The following is a 23177-nucleotide window of genomic DNA, read 5'->3' as shown; positions in this document are numbered from 1 at the left end:
AAACCCTGAGGGTTTCATTTTTTGTTTTTCTCTGAATAGAAACATCATAATATTAATCAAATTAATTAAGCCAAATTTCTTAAAATCAATCCCATATACTATGTTATTTCAAAAAAAGGTTTTAAATTCTCTGGTAATACCAATACGCAATACTATCAAATGCTTCTCAAAGATGCCCTCTGGTGGTCAAACTAGCAGTAACAGAAAAAATGGCTGAAAATTAAATGACGTGCCACAGAATGCTGCGGCAGCACGCAAGGTGTGCCGCAGTATGACGCAACTTTTAAAGGAGGAACCACTATAGCAACCCAAAGTCATATTGGACCATCTAAGAATTATATTATCTTCCTTCCTATTCAACTCATGGCAGAGAGCTGGTGCAGGGAGATTGCCTTGTCCAGATTGAGGGTCCCAAGCCAAAGCCTTAGGAGCAGGGATGTTATGTTGCTATTCTCTGGTTCAGAGGCACACACAGGAACCCTGCTGACTCCCTGCTTTGTGGTGAGGCGGTGAGGGTGTTAAGAGCTCACTCGGGCAGGGGTGGACCACTGGGTAGATAGAGAGATGGGGAAGCTGAGCTGAGGAGAGGACGATGGGGGTAAAGTGGACCTAATGGCATTATTAGAGTCAGGGGCCACATCTCTGGCCCATTACAGCTCTCTCAGATTAGCACAGCACACAGAGAGAAAGAAGGAGAGAGGTATGTTCTGGGAAGCACATTGGTAGAATAATATCCTGAGCAGAGAGGTGTGCTGAGGTCTGATGGTGAGGTGGTTAAATTAGTAGTAATTTAGTGGGTCAATGGGATTCAGTACAATACACTGTCATGTGGTTTCATTGAAAACCAGATGGAGTCTGTTACGGCTCTGACCAACAATTAATGAGTTTTAACAGTGAATTAGCTGAGAGCTTTTCTTGTTTTCTGATAATTCATGATAGATTATCAACAATACCTTTAAAACTGTTTTTCATAGATGTTATCATAGATAATAATAAATACATTATATGTGTAGATTCATACATGTTTTGTATTCCAGTATACCTTTACAATAGAAATACAAATTAATTGAAAGTTAATGTTGTATGAACTCATTTAAGGCCACTATGTAATATGTAGATGCTTTGATGTAACTGTATCCTGTAGATCCATTACCCAGAATGCATTTCAGCCAGGTGGCCCAGCTGGAAAGTTAATGAGTCGAACTGTGAACCTGTCACCGGATCACATCACATCCTGAGAAAGGAGGGAAATTGTATTCTGCACTGATATGACAGTATCTATCATTGAAAAGCAGAATGTGTGTATGTGTGTGTCTGTCTGTGCATGTGTGTGCACAAGTACATCATATGTGTTGATCTGTGTGTGTCTGGGCTCATGAATGTGTGCAGAAATCAATTTGTCGCCAAAATGATTTTCCTGAACAGCAGGTGCAGCAATCTCATCAGATAATGTGTGAGAATAACGACTCCCTATGGTCATAAACCCCACCACTAGTTCTTCCCACGCCTCATCACAACAACGTCACACTTCCTCGTTGTCTCTGTGCTGCTGTGCTGTTTGTTGCGTCTTGGCTACCTGCAAACCTTTCGTTTTTTACTTTTAATAACCGTTTAATCCAAACTCTTGCATTTAACACATTTACCAACTTTTAGTTTTTTCCTCATTTCACTTTCTTTATTCAACTTTTTCACCCGAACGCTTTAGTACCTGGATACCAACAATCGATCCAGGCTACCAAGAGCTCAAATCATAAAACGCTCTCTATAGAACTATTTCCAGCATGTGAGTGTGACTACAATTGTTGGCCAGGACATGCTGTAATTGTATGTTTTGTGTCCCCCACGAGTATAGACACTGGGGACATACCCGACACAGCTGTGAGAGAGAGGCTACACCAAACGCTACCACGCAGCCAGACCGGTGCGTAGCAAGGAACAGCCGGCGACCTGCCACTGACAACCGACCTAGCATCACCTGGCCCCCTGCGCTTCTCTCTCGTTCTTCACATTCAAGGAGAGACCGACAACAACATAGTTGTGCGAGGCACAATGAAGCGCTGGTAGGAGACAGGTATTATGGCGAAGCCGGGAAATGTTTGTTCCCTTTGATTGTTGCCGTTCAGCAGTGAAAATTCCTTTGAATCTGCTGGGGACTCGCGTGTTATTAAGTGTATAATCTGCGACATGTTCGTAGTTGTCACGGGGAAAATGTATTGAACTTGAGGCATCTAAAGAAAGGATTATTACTCTTCATGAAAAAATAAAACATTTGACCAAGCGCCTTGAACTGAATAAGGATTCTATGAGACTATCGGCATCTTTAAATGCTTCCAATCAAAACATCCAAGAGGATCATAATGGGATCTTCCTGGACTATGATCAATTTCCACCACTGCACCCCTCTACTAGCTTGAACCAGAAAATGACTGCTCATTGTTCGACTCCAGGTGAGCATGAATGGATGCGTGTCGAAACCAGAAAGAAGTAGAAGAATCGTTCTCGGCGTACCTGCCTTCTTACCCCGCGTCGGGACCCTGTTAGGGCTAGGGGGCAGTATTGACACGGCTGGATAAAAAACATACCCGATTTAATCTGGTTACCACTCCTACCCAGTAACTAGAATATGCATATACTTATTACATATGGTTAGAAAACACCCTAAAGTTTCTAAAACTGTTTGAATGGTGTCTGTGAGTATAACAGAACTCAAATGGCAGGTCAAAACCTGAGAGATTCCTTTACAGGAAGTGGCCTGTCTGACCATTTCTTGAACTTCTTTTCCATCTCTATCTTTTACTAAGGATCTCTGCTCTAACGTGACACTTCCCAAGTCTTCCATAGGCTCTCAGAGCCCGGGAAAAAACAGAATGTCGTCATTCCAGCCCCAGGCTGAAACACATTATCGCCTTTCTCAAGTGGCCGATCAAGGGACTCTGGGCTTATGCGCGTGACCCAACCGCCCCCGCCTTTGTGATTTTTTTTCCTCTGTTTGCCGAAAAGGAGATTCCCTGTCGGAATACTATCGCTTTTCTACGAGAAAAATGGCGTAAAAATTGATTTTAAACAGCGGTTGACATGCTTCGAAAGTACGGTAATGGAATATTTAGAATTTTATTGTCACGAATTGCGCCATGCGCGCGACACTTCTTTACCATTTCGGATAGTGTCTGGAACGCACGAACAAAACGCCGCTATTCGGATATAACGATGGATTATTTTGGACCAAACCAACATTTGTTATTGAAGTAGCAGTCCTGGGTGTGCATTCTGACGAAGACAACAAAAGGTAATCAAACTTTTATAATAGTAAATATGATTATGGTGAGTGCTAAACTTGCCGGGTGTCTAAATAGCGAGCCCGTGATGCCTGGGCTATGTACTTAGAATATTGCAAAATGTGCTTTCACCAAAAAGCTATTTTAAAATCAGACATATCGAGTGCATAGAGGAGGTCTGTATCTATAATTCTTAAAATAATTGTTATGCTTTTTGTGAACGTTTATCGTGAGTAATTTAGTAAAATGTTAGCGAATTCCCCGGAAGTTTGCGGGGGTATGCTAGTTCTGAACGTCACATGCTAATGTAAAAAGCTGGTTTTTGATATAAATATGAACTTGATTGAACAAAACATGCATGTATTGTATAACATAATGTCCTAGGGTTGTCATCTGATGAAGATCATCAAAGGTGAGTGCTGCATTTAGCTGTCTTCTGGGTTTTGGTGACATTATATGCTGGCTTGAAAAATGGGTGTCTGATTATTTCTGGCTTGGTACTCTGCTGACATAATCTAATGTTTTGCTTTCGTTGTAAAGCCTTTTTGAAATCGGACAGTGTGGTTAGATTAACGAGAGTCTTGTCTTTAAATAGCTGTAAAATAGTCATATGTTTGAGAAATTGAAGTAATAGGATTTTTAAGGTTTTGAAAATCGCGCCACAGGCTGCAAGTGGCTGTTACGTAGGTGGGACGAATTCGTCCCGCCTAGCCCAGAGAGGTTAAGACTTTCAAATCGCTTAGAGCCCCTGTACCAGCTGTCTTCTGCCATGGACTTTGATGTTCCCTCCATGGCTGTGGATGCCCCTCTAGCTACCTCTCCCTGTCCTAGTCAATCAATTGTCTCGGCACAGCCTGGTCCACCTCGGCCCCCCTCCGCTAGGTTGTGCTCTCTTGATGCCTTTAGCTGTTATGTCCTGCACGCAGCCGGCGTCTCAGCAGCTCTCTTCTCAGATGAGTTCTGTGGCTCTGGCCTCGCAATCTGCTTCGAGACACGGCAGAGGCCGGATCATTCCAGCGATTGTGATAGAAGTTTGATGGTGAGGCATATATCTGTACCTGGGGCAAATACTTTGCGTTTTCCTTGGGAAAAAGTTCAGGATATCACCAGGTTGCTTCCCGAGGCTGTGCGTCAGTCACCCGGGTCTGATACTGTCATGGTTCATGTGGGGTTGAATGACATTATGAAGGGCAGCTCAGAACAGCTGAAGATGGATTTAAAAGAACTGATTGGGCAGCTCCTTGACACCAACAAGATGACACCGAAAGAGATGGTAGCTTCGCTTCAAGTCCTTAGGAAACTGTGCAGCATTTTGTTTTTTGTATGTATTATTTCTTACATTGTTAGCCCAGAAAACCTTAACTGTTATTACATACAGCCAGGAAGAACTTTTGGATATCAGAGAGACGTCATCTTTGCCAGCACAACCAGTACTACAACCAGGAATACGACTTTCCCAAAGCGGATCCTTTGCCTGCACCTCCCAGGGCATTTGAACTGATTCCAGAGGCCGACCCAAAACAACGCCGTTGAAGGAGGAGAGAGTGCCGGAACGTTCCTCAAGTGAGGCTTCGCATGCGCGCACACCACCCACAGCTTCCGAGTATATTACACGGTAATGTCCAGTCCCTAGTTAACCTGTCTGGGATAGGGGGCAGTATTTTCACGGCCGGATAAAAAAACATACCCGATTTAATCTGGTTACTACTCCTGCCCAGAAACTAGAATATGCATATAATTAGTAGATTTGGATAGAAAACACTCCAACGTTTCTAAAACTGTTTGAATGGTGTCTGTGAGTATAACAGAACTCATATGGCAGGCCAAAACCTGAGAAGATTCCATACAGGAAGTGCCCTGTCTGACAATTTGTTGTCCTTCTGTTGCATCTCTATCGAAAATACAGCATCTGTGCTGTAACGTGACACTTTCTAAGGCTTCCATTGGCTCTCAGAAGGCACCAGAAAGTGGAATGGGGTGTCTGCTGTCTCTGGGCGAAGAACAGCAGGAGAATTTGTTAGTGGTCAGCCTGGGGACAGTGAGACTGAGAGGCGCATTCACGAGAATTCTCCATTTTTTTTCTTTCAGCCTTTGAATGAATACAACGTCGCCCTGTTGGAATATTATCGCTTTTTTACGAGAAAAATAGCATAAAAATTGATTTTAAACAGCGTTTGACATGCTTCGAAATTCGGTAATGGAATATTTTGAAATATTTTGTCACGAAATGCGCTCGCGCGTCACCCTTCGGATAGTGACCTGAACGCACGGACAAAACGGAGCTATTTGAATATAACAATGGATTATTTGGAACCAAAACAGCATTTGTTGTTGAAGTAGAAGAACAGCAAAGGTAATCCAATTTTTCTAATAGTAATTCTGAGTTTAGGTTGTCCCAAACTTGGTGGGTGTCAAAATAGCTAGCCGTGATGGCCGGGCTATGTACTCAGAATATTGAAAAATGTGCTTTCGCCGAAAAGCTATTTTAAAATCTGACACCGCGATTGCATAAAGGAGTTCTGTATCTATAATTCTTAAAATAATTGTTATGTATTTTGGGAACGTTTATCATGAGTCATTTAGTAAATTCACCGGAAGTTTGCGGTGGGTATGCTAGTTCTGAACATCACATGCTAATGTAAAAAGCTGGTTTTTGATATAAATATGAACTTGATTGAACAACACATGCATGTATTGTATAACATAATGTCCTAGGAGTGTCATCTTATGAAGATCATCAAAGGTTAGTGCTGCATTTAGCTGTGGTTTTGGTTTTTTGACATATATGCTTGCTTTGAAAATGGCTGTGTGATTATTTTTGGCAGGGTACTCTCCTGACATAATCCAATGTTTTGCTTTCGCTGTAAAGCCTTTTTGAAATCGGACAGTGTGGTTTGATTAACAGTCTTGTCTTTAAAATGGTGTAAAATAGTCATATGTTTGAGAAATTGAAGTAATAGCATTTCTAAGGTATTTGAATAACGCGCCACGGGATTCCACTGGCTGTTACGTAGGTGGGACGAAATCGTCCCACTGGCCCTAGAGAAGTTAACAAAGCTAATCTGAGAACAAGGCTACCTAAATTCTATCAGCATATCGATTGCAGTACACGAGCGAGTAACACACTCGACCACTGCTACTCCAAATTCCGCGATGCATACAAGACCCTCCCCCTCCCTCATTTTGGCAAATGTGACCATGACTCCATCTTGTTGCTCCCCTCTTATAGGCAGAAACTAAAACAGGAAGCACCCGTACTTAAGTATATCCAATGCTGGTCTGACCAATCGGATTCCACCCTTCAAGATTGCTTCGATCACGTGGACTGGGATATGTTCCAGGTAGCCTCAGACAATAACATTGACATATACGCTGACTCGGTGAGCGAGTTTATAAGGAAGTGTATAGGAGATGTTGTACCCATTGTGACTATTAAAACATTCCCTAACCAGAAAATGTGGATTGATGGCAGCATTTGCGCAAAACTGAAAGCACGTACCACCGCATTTAATCATGACAAGGCGACTGGAAACATGAACGAATACAAACAGTGTAGTTATTCCCTCAATCAAACAAGGAAAGTGTCAGTATAGAGACAAAGTGGAGTCGCAATTCAACGGCTCAAACATGAGACGTATGTGGCAGGGTCTACAGACAATCATGGATTACAAAAAGAAAATCAGCCCCGTTGCGGACATCGACGTCTTGCTCCCAGACAAATGAAACAACTCCTTTGCACATTTTGAGGACAATACAGTGCCACCAACACAGCCCGCTACCAAAGACTGTGGGCTCTCCTCTGTGGCCGACGTGAGTAAAACACTTAAATGTGTTACCCCGCAAGGCTGCCGGCTCAGACGGCATCCCAAGCCACGTCCTCAGAGCATGCACAGACCAGCTGGCTGGTGTGTTTACGGACATATTCAATCAATCCCTATCCCAGTCTGCTGTCCCCACATGCTCAAGATGGCCACCATTGTTCCTGTTCCCAAGAAGTGTGTTGAGGATCAGTGGAGTGGAGATGTTGCAAAGGTAACTGAACTAAATTACCATTGCCCTGTAGCACTCACTTCTGTCATCATGAAGTGCTTTGAAAGGCTAGCTAAGGGTCATCTCACCTCCACCCTACCTGTTACCCTAGACCCACTCCAATTTGCTTACCGCCCCAATAGATCCACAGACGACTCAATCACCATCACACTGCACACTGCCCTAACCCATCTGGACAAGAGGAATACCTATGTAAGAATGCTGTTCATAGACTACAGCTCAGCATTTAACACCATAGTACCCTCCAAACTCAACATTAAGCTTGAGACCCTGGGTCTCAGCCCCGCCCTGTGCAACTGGGTCCTGGACTTCTGGACGGGCCGCCCCCAGGTGGTGAAGGTAGGAAACAACATCTCCACTCCACTGATCCTCAACACTGGAGCCCCATAAGGGTGCGTTCTCAGCATCCTGCATGGCCATTTACACCTCCAACTCAATCATCAAGTTTGCAGACGACACTACAGTGGTAGGTTTGATTACCAACAATGACGAGACAGCCTACAGGGAGGAGGTGAGGGCCCTCGGAGTGTGGTGTCAAGAAAATAACCTCTCACTCAATGTCAGCAAAACAAAAGAGATGATTGTGGACTTCAGGAAACAGCAAAAGGAGCACGCCCCTATCCACATCGACGGGACAGTAGTGGAGAAGGTGGAACGTTTTAAGTTCCTCGGTGTACATATCACCGGCAAACTGATATGGTCCACGCACACAGACAGTGTGGTGAAGAAGGCGCATCAGCTTCTATCTCAAGGCCATCAGATTGTTAAACAGCCACCACTAGCACAGAGAGGTGGCTGCATACCTACAGACTTGATATCATCAGCCACTTTAATAAATGGAACACTAGTCACTTTAATAATGTCACTTTAATAATGTTTACATATCTCACATTACTCATCTCATATGTATACACTGTATAGGTGTTTCCTTCATTATCTATTGCATCTTAGCCGCTCTGTCACTGCTCATCCATATATTTTATACTTATATATTCTCATCCCATTCCTTCACTAGATTGTGTGTATTAGGTTTTGTTGTGGAATTTGTTAGATATTAGGTTTTGTTGTGGAATTGTTAGACATTACCTGTTAGGTACTGCTGCACTGTCGGATCTACAGTAGAAGCAAAGCATTTCGCTACACTCGCAATAACATCTGCTAATCATGTGTATGTGACCAATAAAATTTGATTTGATTTGACAAACGCTCCATAATATCTGTCCCTCTGCCCTCCCTAAATCGTGGCAATGAATGGTTCAAAATGGTTTTAGCCCTCCATAACTGGCTACGAGACTATTGCAGCTCTGTGGGTGTAAAATTTTTGAAAATTTTGATACCTTCTGGAATCAAAGCTTGTATTATAAGGAGGATGGGATCTACCCAGATCATTTGGGTTCCTGGATCTTTTCACAGCATTATAAGGCTGCGTTGAGACAATGACTTATCAATGAAGTCCAGATAATTTAATCCCTACCATTGTGTCGCTGAGTTATCATAATGCTTCAGCAGATGTACATTATCCTAGGGACGTTGGAAGACACAATGTAAGTAACCTAATGTATGTCCCTCTTACTGCCCTGAATGCCTCTGCTGATCCTACAACTATTGTATGCAGTAATCATGTACCTATGAACCAGAGTTATACTGTTAGCACTGAGGTGGTGTGCACTACCAGGAAGTCCACTGTGTGCAGCTCACCCTGCACTAACATAAATAACCTGAGCATGTCTACCTCTGCTAAGCTTCCCAGTAAAGCAAGAAAAACAATCAAGAATCCCAGAAAAGTGTTACAAATAGCGCACATTAACATATGTAGCTTAAGAACAAGGTTCATGAAATCAATAATTTGCTAACAACAGATGACATTCATACTCTGACAGTCTCTGAAACTCACTTAGATAATACCTTTGATGCAACAGTGGTAGCAATACATGTTTATAAGATCTACAGAAAGTATAGAAATGCCAAAAGTGGAGGTGTGGCTGTTTATATTCAGAACCACATTCCTGTAAAGCTAAGAGGGGATATCATGTTAAATATTGTTGAAGTAATATGGCTACAGGTTCATCTGCCTCACCTAAAGCCCATTCTGATGGGAAGCTGCTATAGACCACCAAGTCCTAACAGTCAGTATCTGGATCAAATGTGTGAAATGCTTGATAATGTCTGTGATATTTTCTGAGTGATTTAAATATTGACTGGCTTTCATCAGGCTGCCCCCTCAAGAGAGTTTCAAACTGTAACTAGTGCCTGGAACCTGTTTCAGGTTATCAATCAACCTACCAGGGTAGTTGCAAACAGCACAGGAATTAAATCTTCAACATGTATTGATCACATCTTTACTAATTCTGCAGAAATTTGTTTGAAAGCAGTATCCAAATCCAATTGATGTACTGATCACAATATAGTAGTCATATCTATAGGAAAACCAAAGTTCCAAAGGCTGCACTTAATATAGTGTATAAGAGGTCATACAATAAGTTTTGTAGTGATTTCTATGTTGTTGATGTAAATAATATTTGTTGGTCCGTGGTGTGTAATGAGGTTCAACCAGATGCTGCACTTGAAACATTTAGGAAATTGCTTATCCCAGTTACTAATAAGCATGCACCCATGTCTGGCTGTACAACCGATTGGCAAATGTACTGCAAATTGAGAAATCATGTGAGTAAACTGAATAAAAAGAAGAATAAACTAAACTATGAAAGATAAATGACATAAGAAAGATATATGACATAAAGAATGATCGTAAAATGCTTGGAGCAACTTAAATTACATTTTGGGCAAAAAGTAAATCTCTACGCCACCATTAATTTAATCAATTGGCTCATTCATCACAAAACCCACTGATATTGACAACTACTTTAATGATTTTTTTCATTAGCAAGACTAGCAAATTTAGGCATGACATGCCAGCAAAAAACACTGACACTACATATCCAAGTATATCTGACTAAATTATGAAAGACAAGCATTGTAATTTTAAAAGTAAGTGTGGAAGAGGTGAAAAAGTTATCGTTGTCTATCACCAATGAAAAGCCACCGGTGTCTGACAACTTGGATGGAAAATTACTGAAAATAATAGCGGACGATATTGCCATTCCTATTTGCCATATCTTCAATTTAAGCCTACTAGAAAGTGTGTGCTCTCAGGCCTGGAGGGAAGTAAAAGTTCTTTCTGTACCTAAGAATAGTGAAACCCCTTTTACTGGCTCAAATAGCCAACCAATCAGCCTGTTACCAACCCTTAGTAAACTTTTGGAAAAAATGGTGTTTGACCAGATACAATGCTATTTTACAGTAAACAAGTTGACAACAAACTTTGTTATGGCTTTACACCCCCTGCTATGTTGTGGATAAAGAGTTACCTGTTTAACAGAACACGGAGGGTGTTCTTTAAGGAAATCCTCTCCAACAACATCCAGGTAGAATCAGGAATTCCCCCAGGCAGCTGTCTAGGCCCCTTACTTTTTTCAGTCTATACTAATCTTTGAGTAAAGCCTGTGTTTCTATGTATGCGGATGACTCAACACTATACATGTCAGCTACTACAGCGACTGAAATTACTGAAACACTTAACAAAGAGCTGCAGTTACTTTCAGAATGGGTGGCAAGGAATGAGTTAGTCTTAACCTTTCAAGTGTGAGTTAGAAATATCTCTAAACTATCGCTCCTGCGTGAGTTTTTTCATGCGCGTGATGTTAGAATGCTCTCACTGTTCCAAAGTGATTTTTACGCAATAGGACAGTTACCCGCACTGCCCTCAAACCCAGGCACGCTGCCTGCTAATTATCAATAGGCTATGTTTCAATTAGTCAATTTCAAATTATTTTCTAACAAGTTTTACTTTAGAACAACAGTTTGAATTGAGGTGTGTTCCGCCTCCTCGTTAATTCGCATAAAAAGTAGCCCATTTCACTCTTGCGGACAATTTACATTTGAGGCACTACTGAGCGGACAAACTTCTCTCTTCAATGAGAGCCCAAGCACTTCCCTAGTGTTTCCCCAGATCAAGTATGAAGAAATTGCAGATCTCTAGTCAGAACAGGCCTTGCACAAACATTTTCCCCCAGCACATTTTCTGACTGGTGCCCGCATTGCCTTCATGGTTGTTTGTCTTACAAATAGGACCGCACACGTCCAAAGTCCAATTAAAGTAAGTGGCTTATTTTCTGTATAGCGTGTTGTCATTTCTGCTGTAGCACACCGTATGTATGTATGGATCATAAGGTATTTACTGTTTTATTAACATGTTTTCAAGTACTGAATACAAATCATGCATTCCAATTCTTGAATAGATTGTAATGGACACATATGATGGGTGTAAAATACTTGAATGTTGTACTGATTATGATGAGCTAATGCTAAGCTATTAGCCGGCTATTTTTTGGCACCATGTTTGTTGACATCATGTTTGCTATGAAAGCGTCTGTCAGACCAAAGATGTTATAACAAGGGATAGTTCCCTTTACCTACTTATGGTGCTTTCAAGACAACTGTGAAAACGTAAAAATATTAGGTAAAATCATGACGTCAATGATCTTCAGGTCGAAAATTCGGAGCTTTAGAAAGAGGCCCGAGCTCCCGAGTTGGAATTCCAAGTTGGATGACCATTCAAAACGATTTTTTCTCAGTCGGAGCTCGTTTTTTCCAGAGTTCCCAGTTGTAACTTTGGTACCTCAGGGTTGTCAGCACAGACGTTAATTTTTATTTAGCGTATCAACTTATTGTGTTTGCCCCCCATTTATTGATAAATCCCCCATTATAGTAATATGTTACGGCCGTCATATGAAGGGGACCAAGGCGCAGCGTGTAGAGTGCTCATCATTATATATTTCAATGGAAATGAACACTAGACAAAATAACAAAATGACAGCCAACAGTTTCGTCAGGTTTACTAACTAAACAGAAAGCAACTACCCACAAAAACAAAGGGAAAAACAGGCTGCCTAAATATGGCTTCCAATCAGAGACAACAATAGACAGCTGCCTCTGATTGGAAACCATACCCGGCCAAAACATAGAAAACAAAACATAGAATGCCCACCCACCTATCACACCCTGACCTAACTAAATAGAGAAAACACAGCTCTCCTATGTCAGAGCGTGACAGTACCCCCCCCAAAAGGTGCGGACTCTCGGCCGCAAACCTGAACCTATTGGGGAGGGTCCGGGTGGGCATCTATAATTGGCGGCGGCTCTGGTTCCGGGCGTAGCACCCCCACCACCCACTGATCCCCCCGCTTCTGTGTGCCCGGAGGAACCAGACCCTGGATCATCGCCGGAGGCTTTGGAATGCCAACCGCCGCTGAAGACTCTGGGCTGAAGGCTGCTGAAGACTCTGGGCTGCAGACCGCCGTTGAAGACTCTGGGCTGCAGACCGCCGTTGAAGACTCTGGGCTGCAGACCGCCGTTGAAGACTCTGGGCTGCAGACCGCCGTTGAAGATTCTGGGCTGCAGACCGCCGCTGAAGACTCCGGGCTGCAGACCGTCGCTGGAGGCTCCGGACTGGGGAGCGTCGCTGGAGGCTCCGGACTGGGGAGCATTGCTGGAGGCTCTGGACTGGGGAGCGTCGCTGGAGGCTCCGGACTGGAGACCGTCGCTGGAGGCTCCGGACTGGGGAGCGTCGCTGGAGGCTCCAGACTGGGGAGCATCGCTGGAGGCTCCGGACTGGGGAGCGTCGCTGGAGGCTCCAGACTGGGGAGCGTCGCTGGAGGCTCTGTACTGATGAGCGTCGCTGGAGGCTCCGTACTGATGAGCGTCGCTGGAGGCTCTGGACTGAGGAGCGTCACTGGAGGCTCCTGGCTGAGGAGTGTCGCTGGAGGCTCCGTACTGGGAAGCGTCGCTGGAGGCTCCGGACTGAGGAGCGTCATTGTAGGTTGCGGACTAGGGACAGTTGTTGCAGGCTCCATGCCTTGGATCATCAATACAGGTTCCGTGCCATGGATCATCACTGGAGGCTTCGTGCCATGGATCATCTCTACAGGTGCCGGGCCATGGATTATCCCTACAGGCTCCGGGCCATGGATGATCACTAGAGGCTTCGTGCCATGGATCATCTCTACAGGCTTCGAACCATAGATTATCACTGGAGGCTTTATTCGTGAAGCTGGAACAGGTCTCACCGGACTGGGGAGACGCACTGAAGACCGAGTGCTCAAAGCAGGCACCGGCCGTACTGGGCTATGGAGGCTTACTGGAGGAAGAGTGCGAGGAGCAGGCACAGGACGTACTGGGCTATGGAGGCGCACTGGAGGTCTGGAGCTTAGGGCTGGCACACCCCGTCCTGGCTGGATGGTTATTCTCGCCCAGCAAGGGCGGAGCATTGGTACAGGACAAACTGTGCTGCGCTGGTGAATGGGGGGTACCGTGCGTAAAGCAGGCGCAGGATAACCTGGGCCGAAGAGACGCACTGGAGACCAGATACGCTGAGCCGGCGCACTTCTTCCTGGCTGACGGCCAACTCTAGCACGGCAACCGTGAGGAGCTTGTACCGAGCGCACCGGGCTGTGAGTGTGCATGGACGACACAGTGCATATCACCGCATAACACGGTGCTTGTTCAGTCACTCGCTCCCCACGGTAAGCACGAGGAGTTTGCTCAGGTCTTAAAACTGCCTTAGTCAATCTACCTGTGTGCCCCCCCAAAAAAAATGTGGCCGCTGCCTCTCGGCCTCCTGTTGCCTTCCTAGCCGTTCCTCCCAGTAGCGCCGTTCCGCCTTCGCTGCCTGTATCTCCTCCGGCGGGCGGCGATACTCTCCCGGCCTTGTCCAAGGTCCTGCCCTATCTAGGATCTCTTCCCAGGTCCAGTCAAATCGGCCCACGCTGCTTGGTCCTTTGGTGGTGTGTAGTTCTGTTATGGCCGTCATATGAAGGGGACCAAGGAGCAGCGTGTAGAGTGCTCATCATTATATATTTTAATGGAAATGAACACTAGACAAAATAACAAAATGACAGTCAACAGTTCCGTCAGGTTTACTAACTAAACAGAAAGCAACTACCCACAAAAACAAAGGGAAAAACAGGCTGCCTAAGTATGGCTTCCAATTAGAGACAACGATAGACAGCTGCCTCTGATTGGAAACCATACCCGGCCAAAACATAGAATTCCCACCCACCTATCACACCCTGACCTAACTAAACAGAGAAAACACAGCTCTCCTAGGTCAGAGCGTGACATAATATTTCCTGCATCATATCCCCCCACGATACCTTCCCCCATTTCTACCCCCCACGGACTTGAAACCCCCCCACCAAATTAAATTAACCCCCCCACAAATCACCCTAAAATGGTTTAATCCCTGTTTAGTTTCGTGCTACGGTTAGTCTAGGCAGTACGCTTGTATTTGATGTGATGATATGTGAGGTGAAAATATTGTATTTTCTTTGTGATTTTATAACAAGTACATCAACGATTTGTAATATGCTGAAAAGAGGCTAAAGTAAGTTCATATTTTTCAGGCAATGAGCGCAGCTATCTTTGACTTTGTTTATTTGCTTCTTATAGTGAATGACATTCTGGGATTAGGGAGTTTTCGCTTGTCAAATGTAAACAAACATGGCAGCCATCATAAAGATTTTATCTGCTGTTAGCTTAGCTGACACATATTTATATTGTAAACAACACTATATTAGTATCTTGTGCTCACCAGAGATGTGGTACATTGTAAACTAGTCTAGCTGTTAGGTCGCTAACTTATGTTTAGTTTTTTTGTCAGCACAACCTGTCATTTAGACTGGTTTATGGAATGAGTTTGGCTGTGGATGTGTTCTGTGTGATGCTTGGATAATGAAGTTCGCATTAATCTTTTACAATAAAAGGTCAAATTGAGGAATAAAGTTTAAGACCTTTATTTTCCATCAGTACAAAAAAATATTTAGATGCTGTTCAGACAACAATGGTGTTTAGATGCGTTTGTTGTGTCATATGTTCTGTTGCTACTGTACCAATCAAGTATTTGAGATTGTACACTGCAGGGACCACTCAACAATGATCACAAATACGTGATTGTATGCGTCAAAGGGTTAAATATTTCAAAGACTAAAAGCACTGTATCATTCACTAAACCCTAAACTTCAACTAAATATTGTGATGAATAATGTGGAAATTTAGCAAATTGAGGAGAATAAACTGCTTGGCGTAACCCTGGATTATAAACTGTCATGGTCAAAACATATTGATACAACAGTAGCTAGGATGGGGAGGAGTCTGTCTATAATAAAGCGCTGCTCTGCATTCTTAACAGCACTATCAACAAGGCAGGTTCTACAGGTCCTAGTTTTGTAGCACCTGGACTACTGTTCAGTCGTGTGGTCAGGTGCCACAAAGAGGGACTTAGCACAGCTGGCCCTTGGAGGTACACAGAGAGCTAACATTAATAATATGCATTAATAATATGTCAATATCATCCTGGTTCAAAGTGGATAGAATCCATCACTACTTATTTGTATTTGTGAGAGGTATTGACATGTTGAATGCACCGAGCTGTCTGTTTGAACTACTGGCACACAGCTCGGACACCCATGTATACCCCACAAGACATGCCACCAGAGGTCTCTTCACAGTCCCCAGGTCCCCAGAACAGACTATGGGAGGTGCACAGTAACTACATAGATCCATGACTACATGGAACTTTATTCCACATCAAGTAACACATGCAAGCAGTAAAATTAGATTAAAATAAACAGATACAAATACACCTTATGGAACAGCGGGGACTGTGAAGCAAAACATACGCACTATACACACACGTACACATGGATTTTGTGTCTTAGATATGTGGTAGTAGAGTAGGGGCCTGAGGGCACACACTTAATAAGTTGTGAAATTTGTTATAATGTTTTTAAAATTATATAACTTCCTTAATTTTGGCAGCAGCTAATGGGGATTCATAATCAATACAAATACAAATACACAGAGGAGAGGAGAATAGAGGAGAGATCGTAAAACCCAAACCCAGCCGAGCCGAGGCCACTACAACAGCAGGACTGATAATCAGAAGTTCTGGCCCATGTAGCCGGACCAAAACGCACACAGCAGTCAGTGATGTTAAGCAGTGGTGTGCGTGCGTGCATCTGTGTGTGTGATGTGATACATTCTCCATTAACAGAGGGGCTATCCAGTCCTGATGCTCTGTATAATAATTCATTCACTGTCACAATGGGGACTGCTGCACTTTGATGTAGCACTGGTACTAGATGGAGTCCTGATTGTACTGCGCCGCAGTGCTGATTCAGAAGGGTTGGGTTAAATGCGGAAGACACATTTAAGTTTAATGCATTCAGTTGTACAACTGACTAGGTACCCCCCTTTCCCTTTACCTCATATCAGCCCAAAATAACGTTCTGATCAAAGACCCTCTGCATTTCAAACGATGGCCATGCCACTGTATTTGACTCAGACAACCCACATATGAGCAGAGCACATTTCACCCACATGTCTATTCACTACAGGTGTGTGTGTGTGTGTGTGTGTGTGTGTGTGTGTGTGTGTGTGTGTGTGTGTGTGTGTGTGTGTGTGTGTGTGTGTGTGTGTGTGTGTGTGTGTGTGTGTGTGTGTGTGTGTGTGTGTGTGTGTGTGTGGGCGTGCGTGCGTGCGTGCGTGCGTGTGTGTCTATGTGTGTGAGGGCAGACTCTCTTTGTGTCATCTCTCTGTGCTTATTTAACAAAAGACTCCACTATGCAAGTAACATTTCGGGTGCATACGTAAATTCAGTCATCAATTTTTATACCATAACACAATCCATGTTGTATAGAGCGTTTCGCATGAATTCCGACTCTTTCAACTTGCAACAAAACAATCTATCATATCTAAATGGCTAAACTTTGTTTCACCCAGTCAAGTTCGGTTTCTGTGCAATCCTCAGACACTAGAAGGCAACCAAACTTTGGTTCATCATTTTACATCACGTATTGGCTACACAACACGTCTATTAGCTGACAAAGGACAGCCATCATTATGCACCAATGAGACGGGTTGTGTTCACTTGATTGACAGTCTCTTGGTTCAATGACCACCGATCATTTTGAAACATAGCTAGCTAGATTGCCAATGAGCTGGGCTTTACATGAGTATGTGATGGCCCTTTGTAGGAGTAACAGCCATTGACTTATGCACTCACTTTCTTCTACCAAGTTTTCTCAAAACGTAAAAAGTACAACATGGCTACTAAGAGTATAAACGCTGAATCGAACTTCAAGTATATACATTTGGATGAGATTATTGTAGAAATTGACCGGGAGAGCGACATGAGGAGTCCTGCGCGCAAGAAAGATTGGAAGGAGGGGGTAACCTTACTTTTTTAGATCAGTAAGTAAAATACGTTTTTGCTTGTCGTGCTAATCCATTTTTTTTAAATGGTTTCATATTCATATAAGATATTTGTATATGATTTCTATATATGAGGCATACAATATATTAGTATAGTCTATGCATCTTATTGCCTATTGATCCACATATTTCATTATAGCGATTGTGTTCCCTATACTCTATATATTATATATGTTTATAGATGTGTTGTGTATTTTTTCACCCCCTGCTAAAATAAAAAATTAAGGTTAAATAAAATAAGTAACAGTAAACTTGTGTTCTAACAGATTTTTTCAATAGTGGTAGGGAGTAAGATTACTTGTGGGAGCCAACTTCAAACAACACATTCAAGTCCATCCCCCACTCATTCAAATGTAGGAACTGGCTTCTCCAGTCTGACCCCACTGCTCTCTCTGGCTCCACACCCACCCCACCCGGCCATTTAGAGGTGTGAAGGTAAGTACCTTTTTTGTAGCGAAGCTAATGATCCATCATGTATTACATTCCTGGGAGTGTGTAAACTTAAATGTTTTATTACCATAGCATTTTTGTATGTTCTCTATAGTTATGTACCTGGGATTTTATCAGTTGACCAATTCGGCCACTTGGGTACATTTGGGCAAACTCATGAGGGACACCTGGGAGACTTGATACAAAATATTATGTAGAGCTCTCATTTTTGAATGTATCAATCTGAAACTTTGCACACACACTGCCACCTTCTTCTAGACAACATCTAAAGTAGATTCCTAGGTCAATGTATGGCCTTTCTTTTGCATTACAAAGATTATGCAAAAAACAAACAAAAAACAAGTTTACCAGGTCTAATGTGTTATATACTCCTACATTAATTTCACATTTCCACAAACTTCAAAGTGTTTCCTTTCAAATAGTATCAAGAATATGCATATCCTTGCTTCAGGGCCTGAGCTACAGGCAGTTAGATTTGGGTATGTCCTACTTCAGGAATGCTTTGCAAAAGCAGCCTCTCTACACTTTACTGAATGGCTGTCATTACAGGAGCTTAGATACACACCTTATCGGCACACACACACCAGCGACTGACTCTGCCATGACTGGGCTCCTCTGAGACACACACACACACACACACACACACACTGGTTGCCATGGCCGTCCCAACTGTGGACCACAGATTAGGAAGGAAAATGAGAGGGGTGATATTCTATTGAAAGGTCAGCATAGGAAGACGTGAGCAGTCACACTCACACACATGCACGCACACACACACACACACACACACACACACACACACACACACACACACACACACACACACACACACACACACACACACACACACTGACCTCCCCCCCAGACACACACATAGAATCCACCTTCACACCCACAGACAGCCATGATGTCCCTCCACGCCTGTTACTCGGTCTTATTGATAGGGTTGCTAGGGCAAGCTGTGCCAAGCAATGTGTTGGGGTCTAATTATAGTGTGTGTGTGTGTGTGGGTGCTTGTGAGCCTCACGCAGGGAGACACTGGAGGACATAAGTCCAAAGCTCCGGAAACGGGCTGATGCAGAGGGTACAGTAAATGAGAAAGCGAGAGGGAGGTACGGGGAGACCAAGGGCAGACACGCAGTTGTAACAGGTAGGTATAGATCATATCAATGAGGCTATCACCCCACAGCACGGACCAGATAAACCCACTGTAATCAGCATCAAAGCACTTTGTAACACACAGGCCTATTCTACAGACAGATAGAGCTAACAATTTGGGTCTAACTGCAGACGAACCACACAGTCAGGTACTGGAGCAGAGTTAGCTAAATACAAACAAACCTATCAAAACAAACTAACATCTTAGTACTAATTCTAGTTTCAGCCTGGTCGGTAATTTACTAAGTCTGAAGAGAACCCAGTCACTTACTGGACATCCTGCAATGATCCAGCCACGCAGTGAAAACGCTCAGGGACGGTCTTCCACTCCTTGGCCATCTTGACCATGCCGCCAGCGTCCAGCACACCGTAACCAAACAGGTGGTTGAACTCCAGGCCCACGCCGTTCCTCCGCCACTGGTGCACCTCGTCATGAAGCTGGTTCCTCTTGGAGGTCAGCACAGAGAGGTGCTGCATGTCCCTCCACGTCAGGTTGGGGCTGTGGGGTGAGGAGGGGAGATGGAGGGAGAGGAGAGTTATATGTGTGTACCAGGTGTATCAGGCATTAGGGTTATAATATAAGTGTTCAACACTACAGTACTTCACAGACAGGAGCAGTAGATGATAACATGTTAAAGAATCTATTCTATTCACCTTGACAAGCAAGCAAGCTATCAAAACCACCCATCTACAGCACAGCACAATACAGGAAAGTATCTGATGGAGTAGAGCGGCAGGTAACCTAGTGGTTAGAGCGTTGGACTAGTTACCGAAAGGTTGCAAGATCGAATCCCCGAGCTGACAAGGTAAAAATCTGTCGTTCTGCCTCTGAACAAGGCAGTTAACCCACTGTTCCTAGGCTGTCATTGAAAATAAGAATTTGTTCTTAATTGATTTGCCTAGTTAAATAAAGATAAAATAAATAAAATCCAGCTACATCTACTTCTAGATCACAAAGTAAGAGAAATGATCAACACATCCAATAGAAGAGACTGAATGGATTCTGGTGCATTTTGTCATAAAAGTGATGAATGGAATGAAGATCTCTTGATACACTTTGATGATAACGCCTCAGATGTGTGAACATTAAAGGGTCTGCTTTGAGACGGCTGGCAGCACGTCTCTACTGCTTATCTCTACTGTGGAACAACAGTTTTATTCTGTGGAGACTCACTGAATCCTAAAACCACACAGTCCAAGTGTGTTTGGCCAGTAAAAAGGGTCTCGGCACTCACTAACACACACCAGCTTTATACCTCTAGCCAGTGCTAGCATCCGCTGCCCCTGACACTAACATCATTATTGTGTGTTAAGCAAACAGCTTCTCTTTACACAGTCCTGGTCTGTGCCATTGGCTAATGGCATAGAGAACAAAAACACCAGCCCTTAAAATGACAAAAAGGCTGTCTGAGTTAAGAGGATTGAAAACGATTGGGGGCACTGGGTGAAACCTGTCTAGAAACCCTTGTACTTGCATCTTGTACTTGAGATAGAATGTTCAGAATATACTACTTTTATATCGTTTTTGGGAATTTATCCCAGTCTTCTGGGAGCAGCTGGAGCCTGGCCTAGCTCTGGTCTGAGGCAGGACTCCACCCTACATGCTCCCATAGTATCTAAAGTAACTATCAAGTCAAATCTATTATATTATTCAGATCAAATGTGCCATTTGACTCATTAGCATATGTTTAAAATTTTCGAGACCATAAGGACCAAATTAAGCTAAGTTTTCACATCGGCAGTGAATTCATGATGTATGAAATGAAAGACTTGTAAATGTTGCTGTTGCCACAGTGTAATCTTTGTTGAACATAATAAAACCTCAAAACAGAACGATGCATTATTAATTATGGATTTTATCATCGTCTAAATGGGCTGAGGTATTTGTCCGGTTCACCCAGCAACATCGTGACATACGCGTCCCGGCTGACTATGCTGAGAGAACACTCCACCATCATCTTACATCACCAGCTAGCGCTGAGTCGCTCTGGTTCATGTATATGGGCCATTCGGTAATTTATAAAACATGAACGTGCACTTTGGGCCAAATCTACAATAGAAACCTTGTGTTTCAGCCATGTAACGAGGTATAAAGAACACACGCCGGGCCAAATATGATTTGTATCCCTGGCACGAACACAGAGACTTAGTAATAACTGGGCAAGACAACGAACAACTTTCCCTTTTTTTCATGGAGTAGGTCTGTTGGCCTAATGGTAGCTTTGTTTAATAAGTGATTCTGTGAAGAAGGAAGATATGAAGTGTTCTGGAGAGAAGGATAGAAACGGAGGGGGGAGAGTGAGAGAGAATATGGGAGAGAAAGACAGTGAAGGGAGTAGGTCGTATGTAATGAGAGAGCCAAGGTTTCAGTCAGTGTGGAGCTGAAGTTATGAAACACATCTCATCCATGTTAAGAGAGTTAGAACAGCAGTAGCCATATTCTCCTCTGATTGTAAGACCATCAGACACTGACCAGTAATGTGCTTTTGTGTGTGTGTGTGTACATACTTGGCCTCCAATGCCAAGGCAAACACTCCGGCTGCTTCAGGAGCTGCTGCTGATGTTCCAGAGTGGCGCAGGGTGCAGTTTCCATATAGGTCTGTGGTGGCCTGGTATAACACAACCATGGAAGACTGTAATCATATCAGTGGGATAACAACATTCAATGAGAGGAGTGGAGGGGAAAGTGGAGAAGAGAAGACTTCAAAAATGCAAATTATTCAGTAAACATGTGATTCATAATGTGTAATTTAATTACAGATAATCAGAGATAATATACAATTAGTCAGAGAGAGAGAGAAGCACACGTGGGAATTCCTGTCTCTCTCAACCGTCATTGGCTTCCTGGTGAAAGTCAAAATACCAAATATGGTTCTCATATTGGAGAGAGACATCTCTTGAAAATCAATACACAGAGAGGGGGATTTATTTGTCAGAATATTCTCTATGATTGAGTAGCCTTGACTGAACACGATCAAATCACATTGTATTTATATAGTGCTTTCTTAAAAAGTTGCCTACGAATTACAGAACAACAAAACAATAGGAGAACAAGCTACCGTGGGGCAAAGTGGCAAGAGAAAACTCAAAAGAGTGAGTGAAAGGGATTAGTATGACCATCAAGGTCAGATGGTCTTTTCTCTCTCTCTCTCTCTCTCTCTCTCTCTCTCTCTCTCTCTCTCAGAGCATTTATCTAAGGCACAGATGATTCACACAATGTTCTGTGATAACTCTGCCCGGTGACACAATTCCCCAGATAAATACTGAAATAACAACAAAGCAGACAGTTGTAGCCCATATGTCTCTGCTAAGTCATTGTCCCAATCCTCTACTCTGATGACAGATATGAAACAGTCATAGGGTTGTTGAGCAACTGGCTTGTCTTCTAGACCTACAGATCATTTCAGGGACAGAGTTTGTTCTCGATATATCTTCTATGTATTCTGAAATGAACAATAACCTGAACAAATCCCAGACCACATACAATCTACAAATGGGGAACAATAGTAAAATGTACTGTGTCTAGTCTACATCTTCCTTAAAGTAAAATCCTATTTTAAACTTGTATATCCTGTTTGACAGTAAGCAGAGATGAAAAGGATTTAACAATCTCCCTCCTTCCAGTCCTCTTTTCTATGTTCTTTTATTATCCATGAAAACTAAACCATGAGGAGACATTAATCAGGGACCACTAGATTGTGAGCTGTCTATCTCAGTGCCTGATACTTCGAGGACCCCAGATGTTCTTTGTTACACTGTGTTAGAAAGAGGGATGTATAACTGATCACACATCTGCCCCCTCAATCTCCACCTGATATTTCACACCCCCAGTGAAATCACAGGCTTATAACCTCCCCTGTCTCTTCCCAGAGCTTTTCTTCTGCTGAATGGGCTGACATACATTGAAATAAGGAA

General features: G+C 43.2%; 1 protein-coding gene across 1 annotated transcript in view; it reads right to left on the bottom strand.

Annotated features, from left to right (window-relative positions):
• The window catches only part of pcsk2 (proprotein convertase subtilisin/kexin type 2), an 84153-nt gene that overhangs the window by 3480 nt on the left and 57496 nt on the right, over positions 1-23177 (bottom strand). Inside the window, exons 10-11 of the mRNA XM_014154627.2 lie at positions 21771-21871; positions 19534-19761 (exon numbers count right to left, since the gene is read on the bottom strand). Coding sequence (XP_014010102.1) covers positions 19534-19761; positions 21771-21871 — 329 coding nt within the window. The remainder of the gene's footprint in view (positions 1-19533; positions 19762-21770; positions 21872-23177) is intronic.

Source organism: Salmo salar, chromosome ssa18, assembly GCF_905237065.1.
Source record: "Salmo salar chromosome ssa18, Ssal_v3.1, whole genome shotgun sequence".
NCBI lineage: Eukaryota > Metazoa > Chordata > Actinopteri > Salmoniformes > Salmonidae > Salmo > Salmo salar.
The sequence above is the reverse complement of the archived record's forward strand: the minus strand, read 5'-3'. Positions and strand labels throughout refer to the sequence as shown.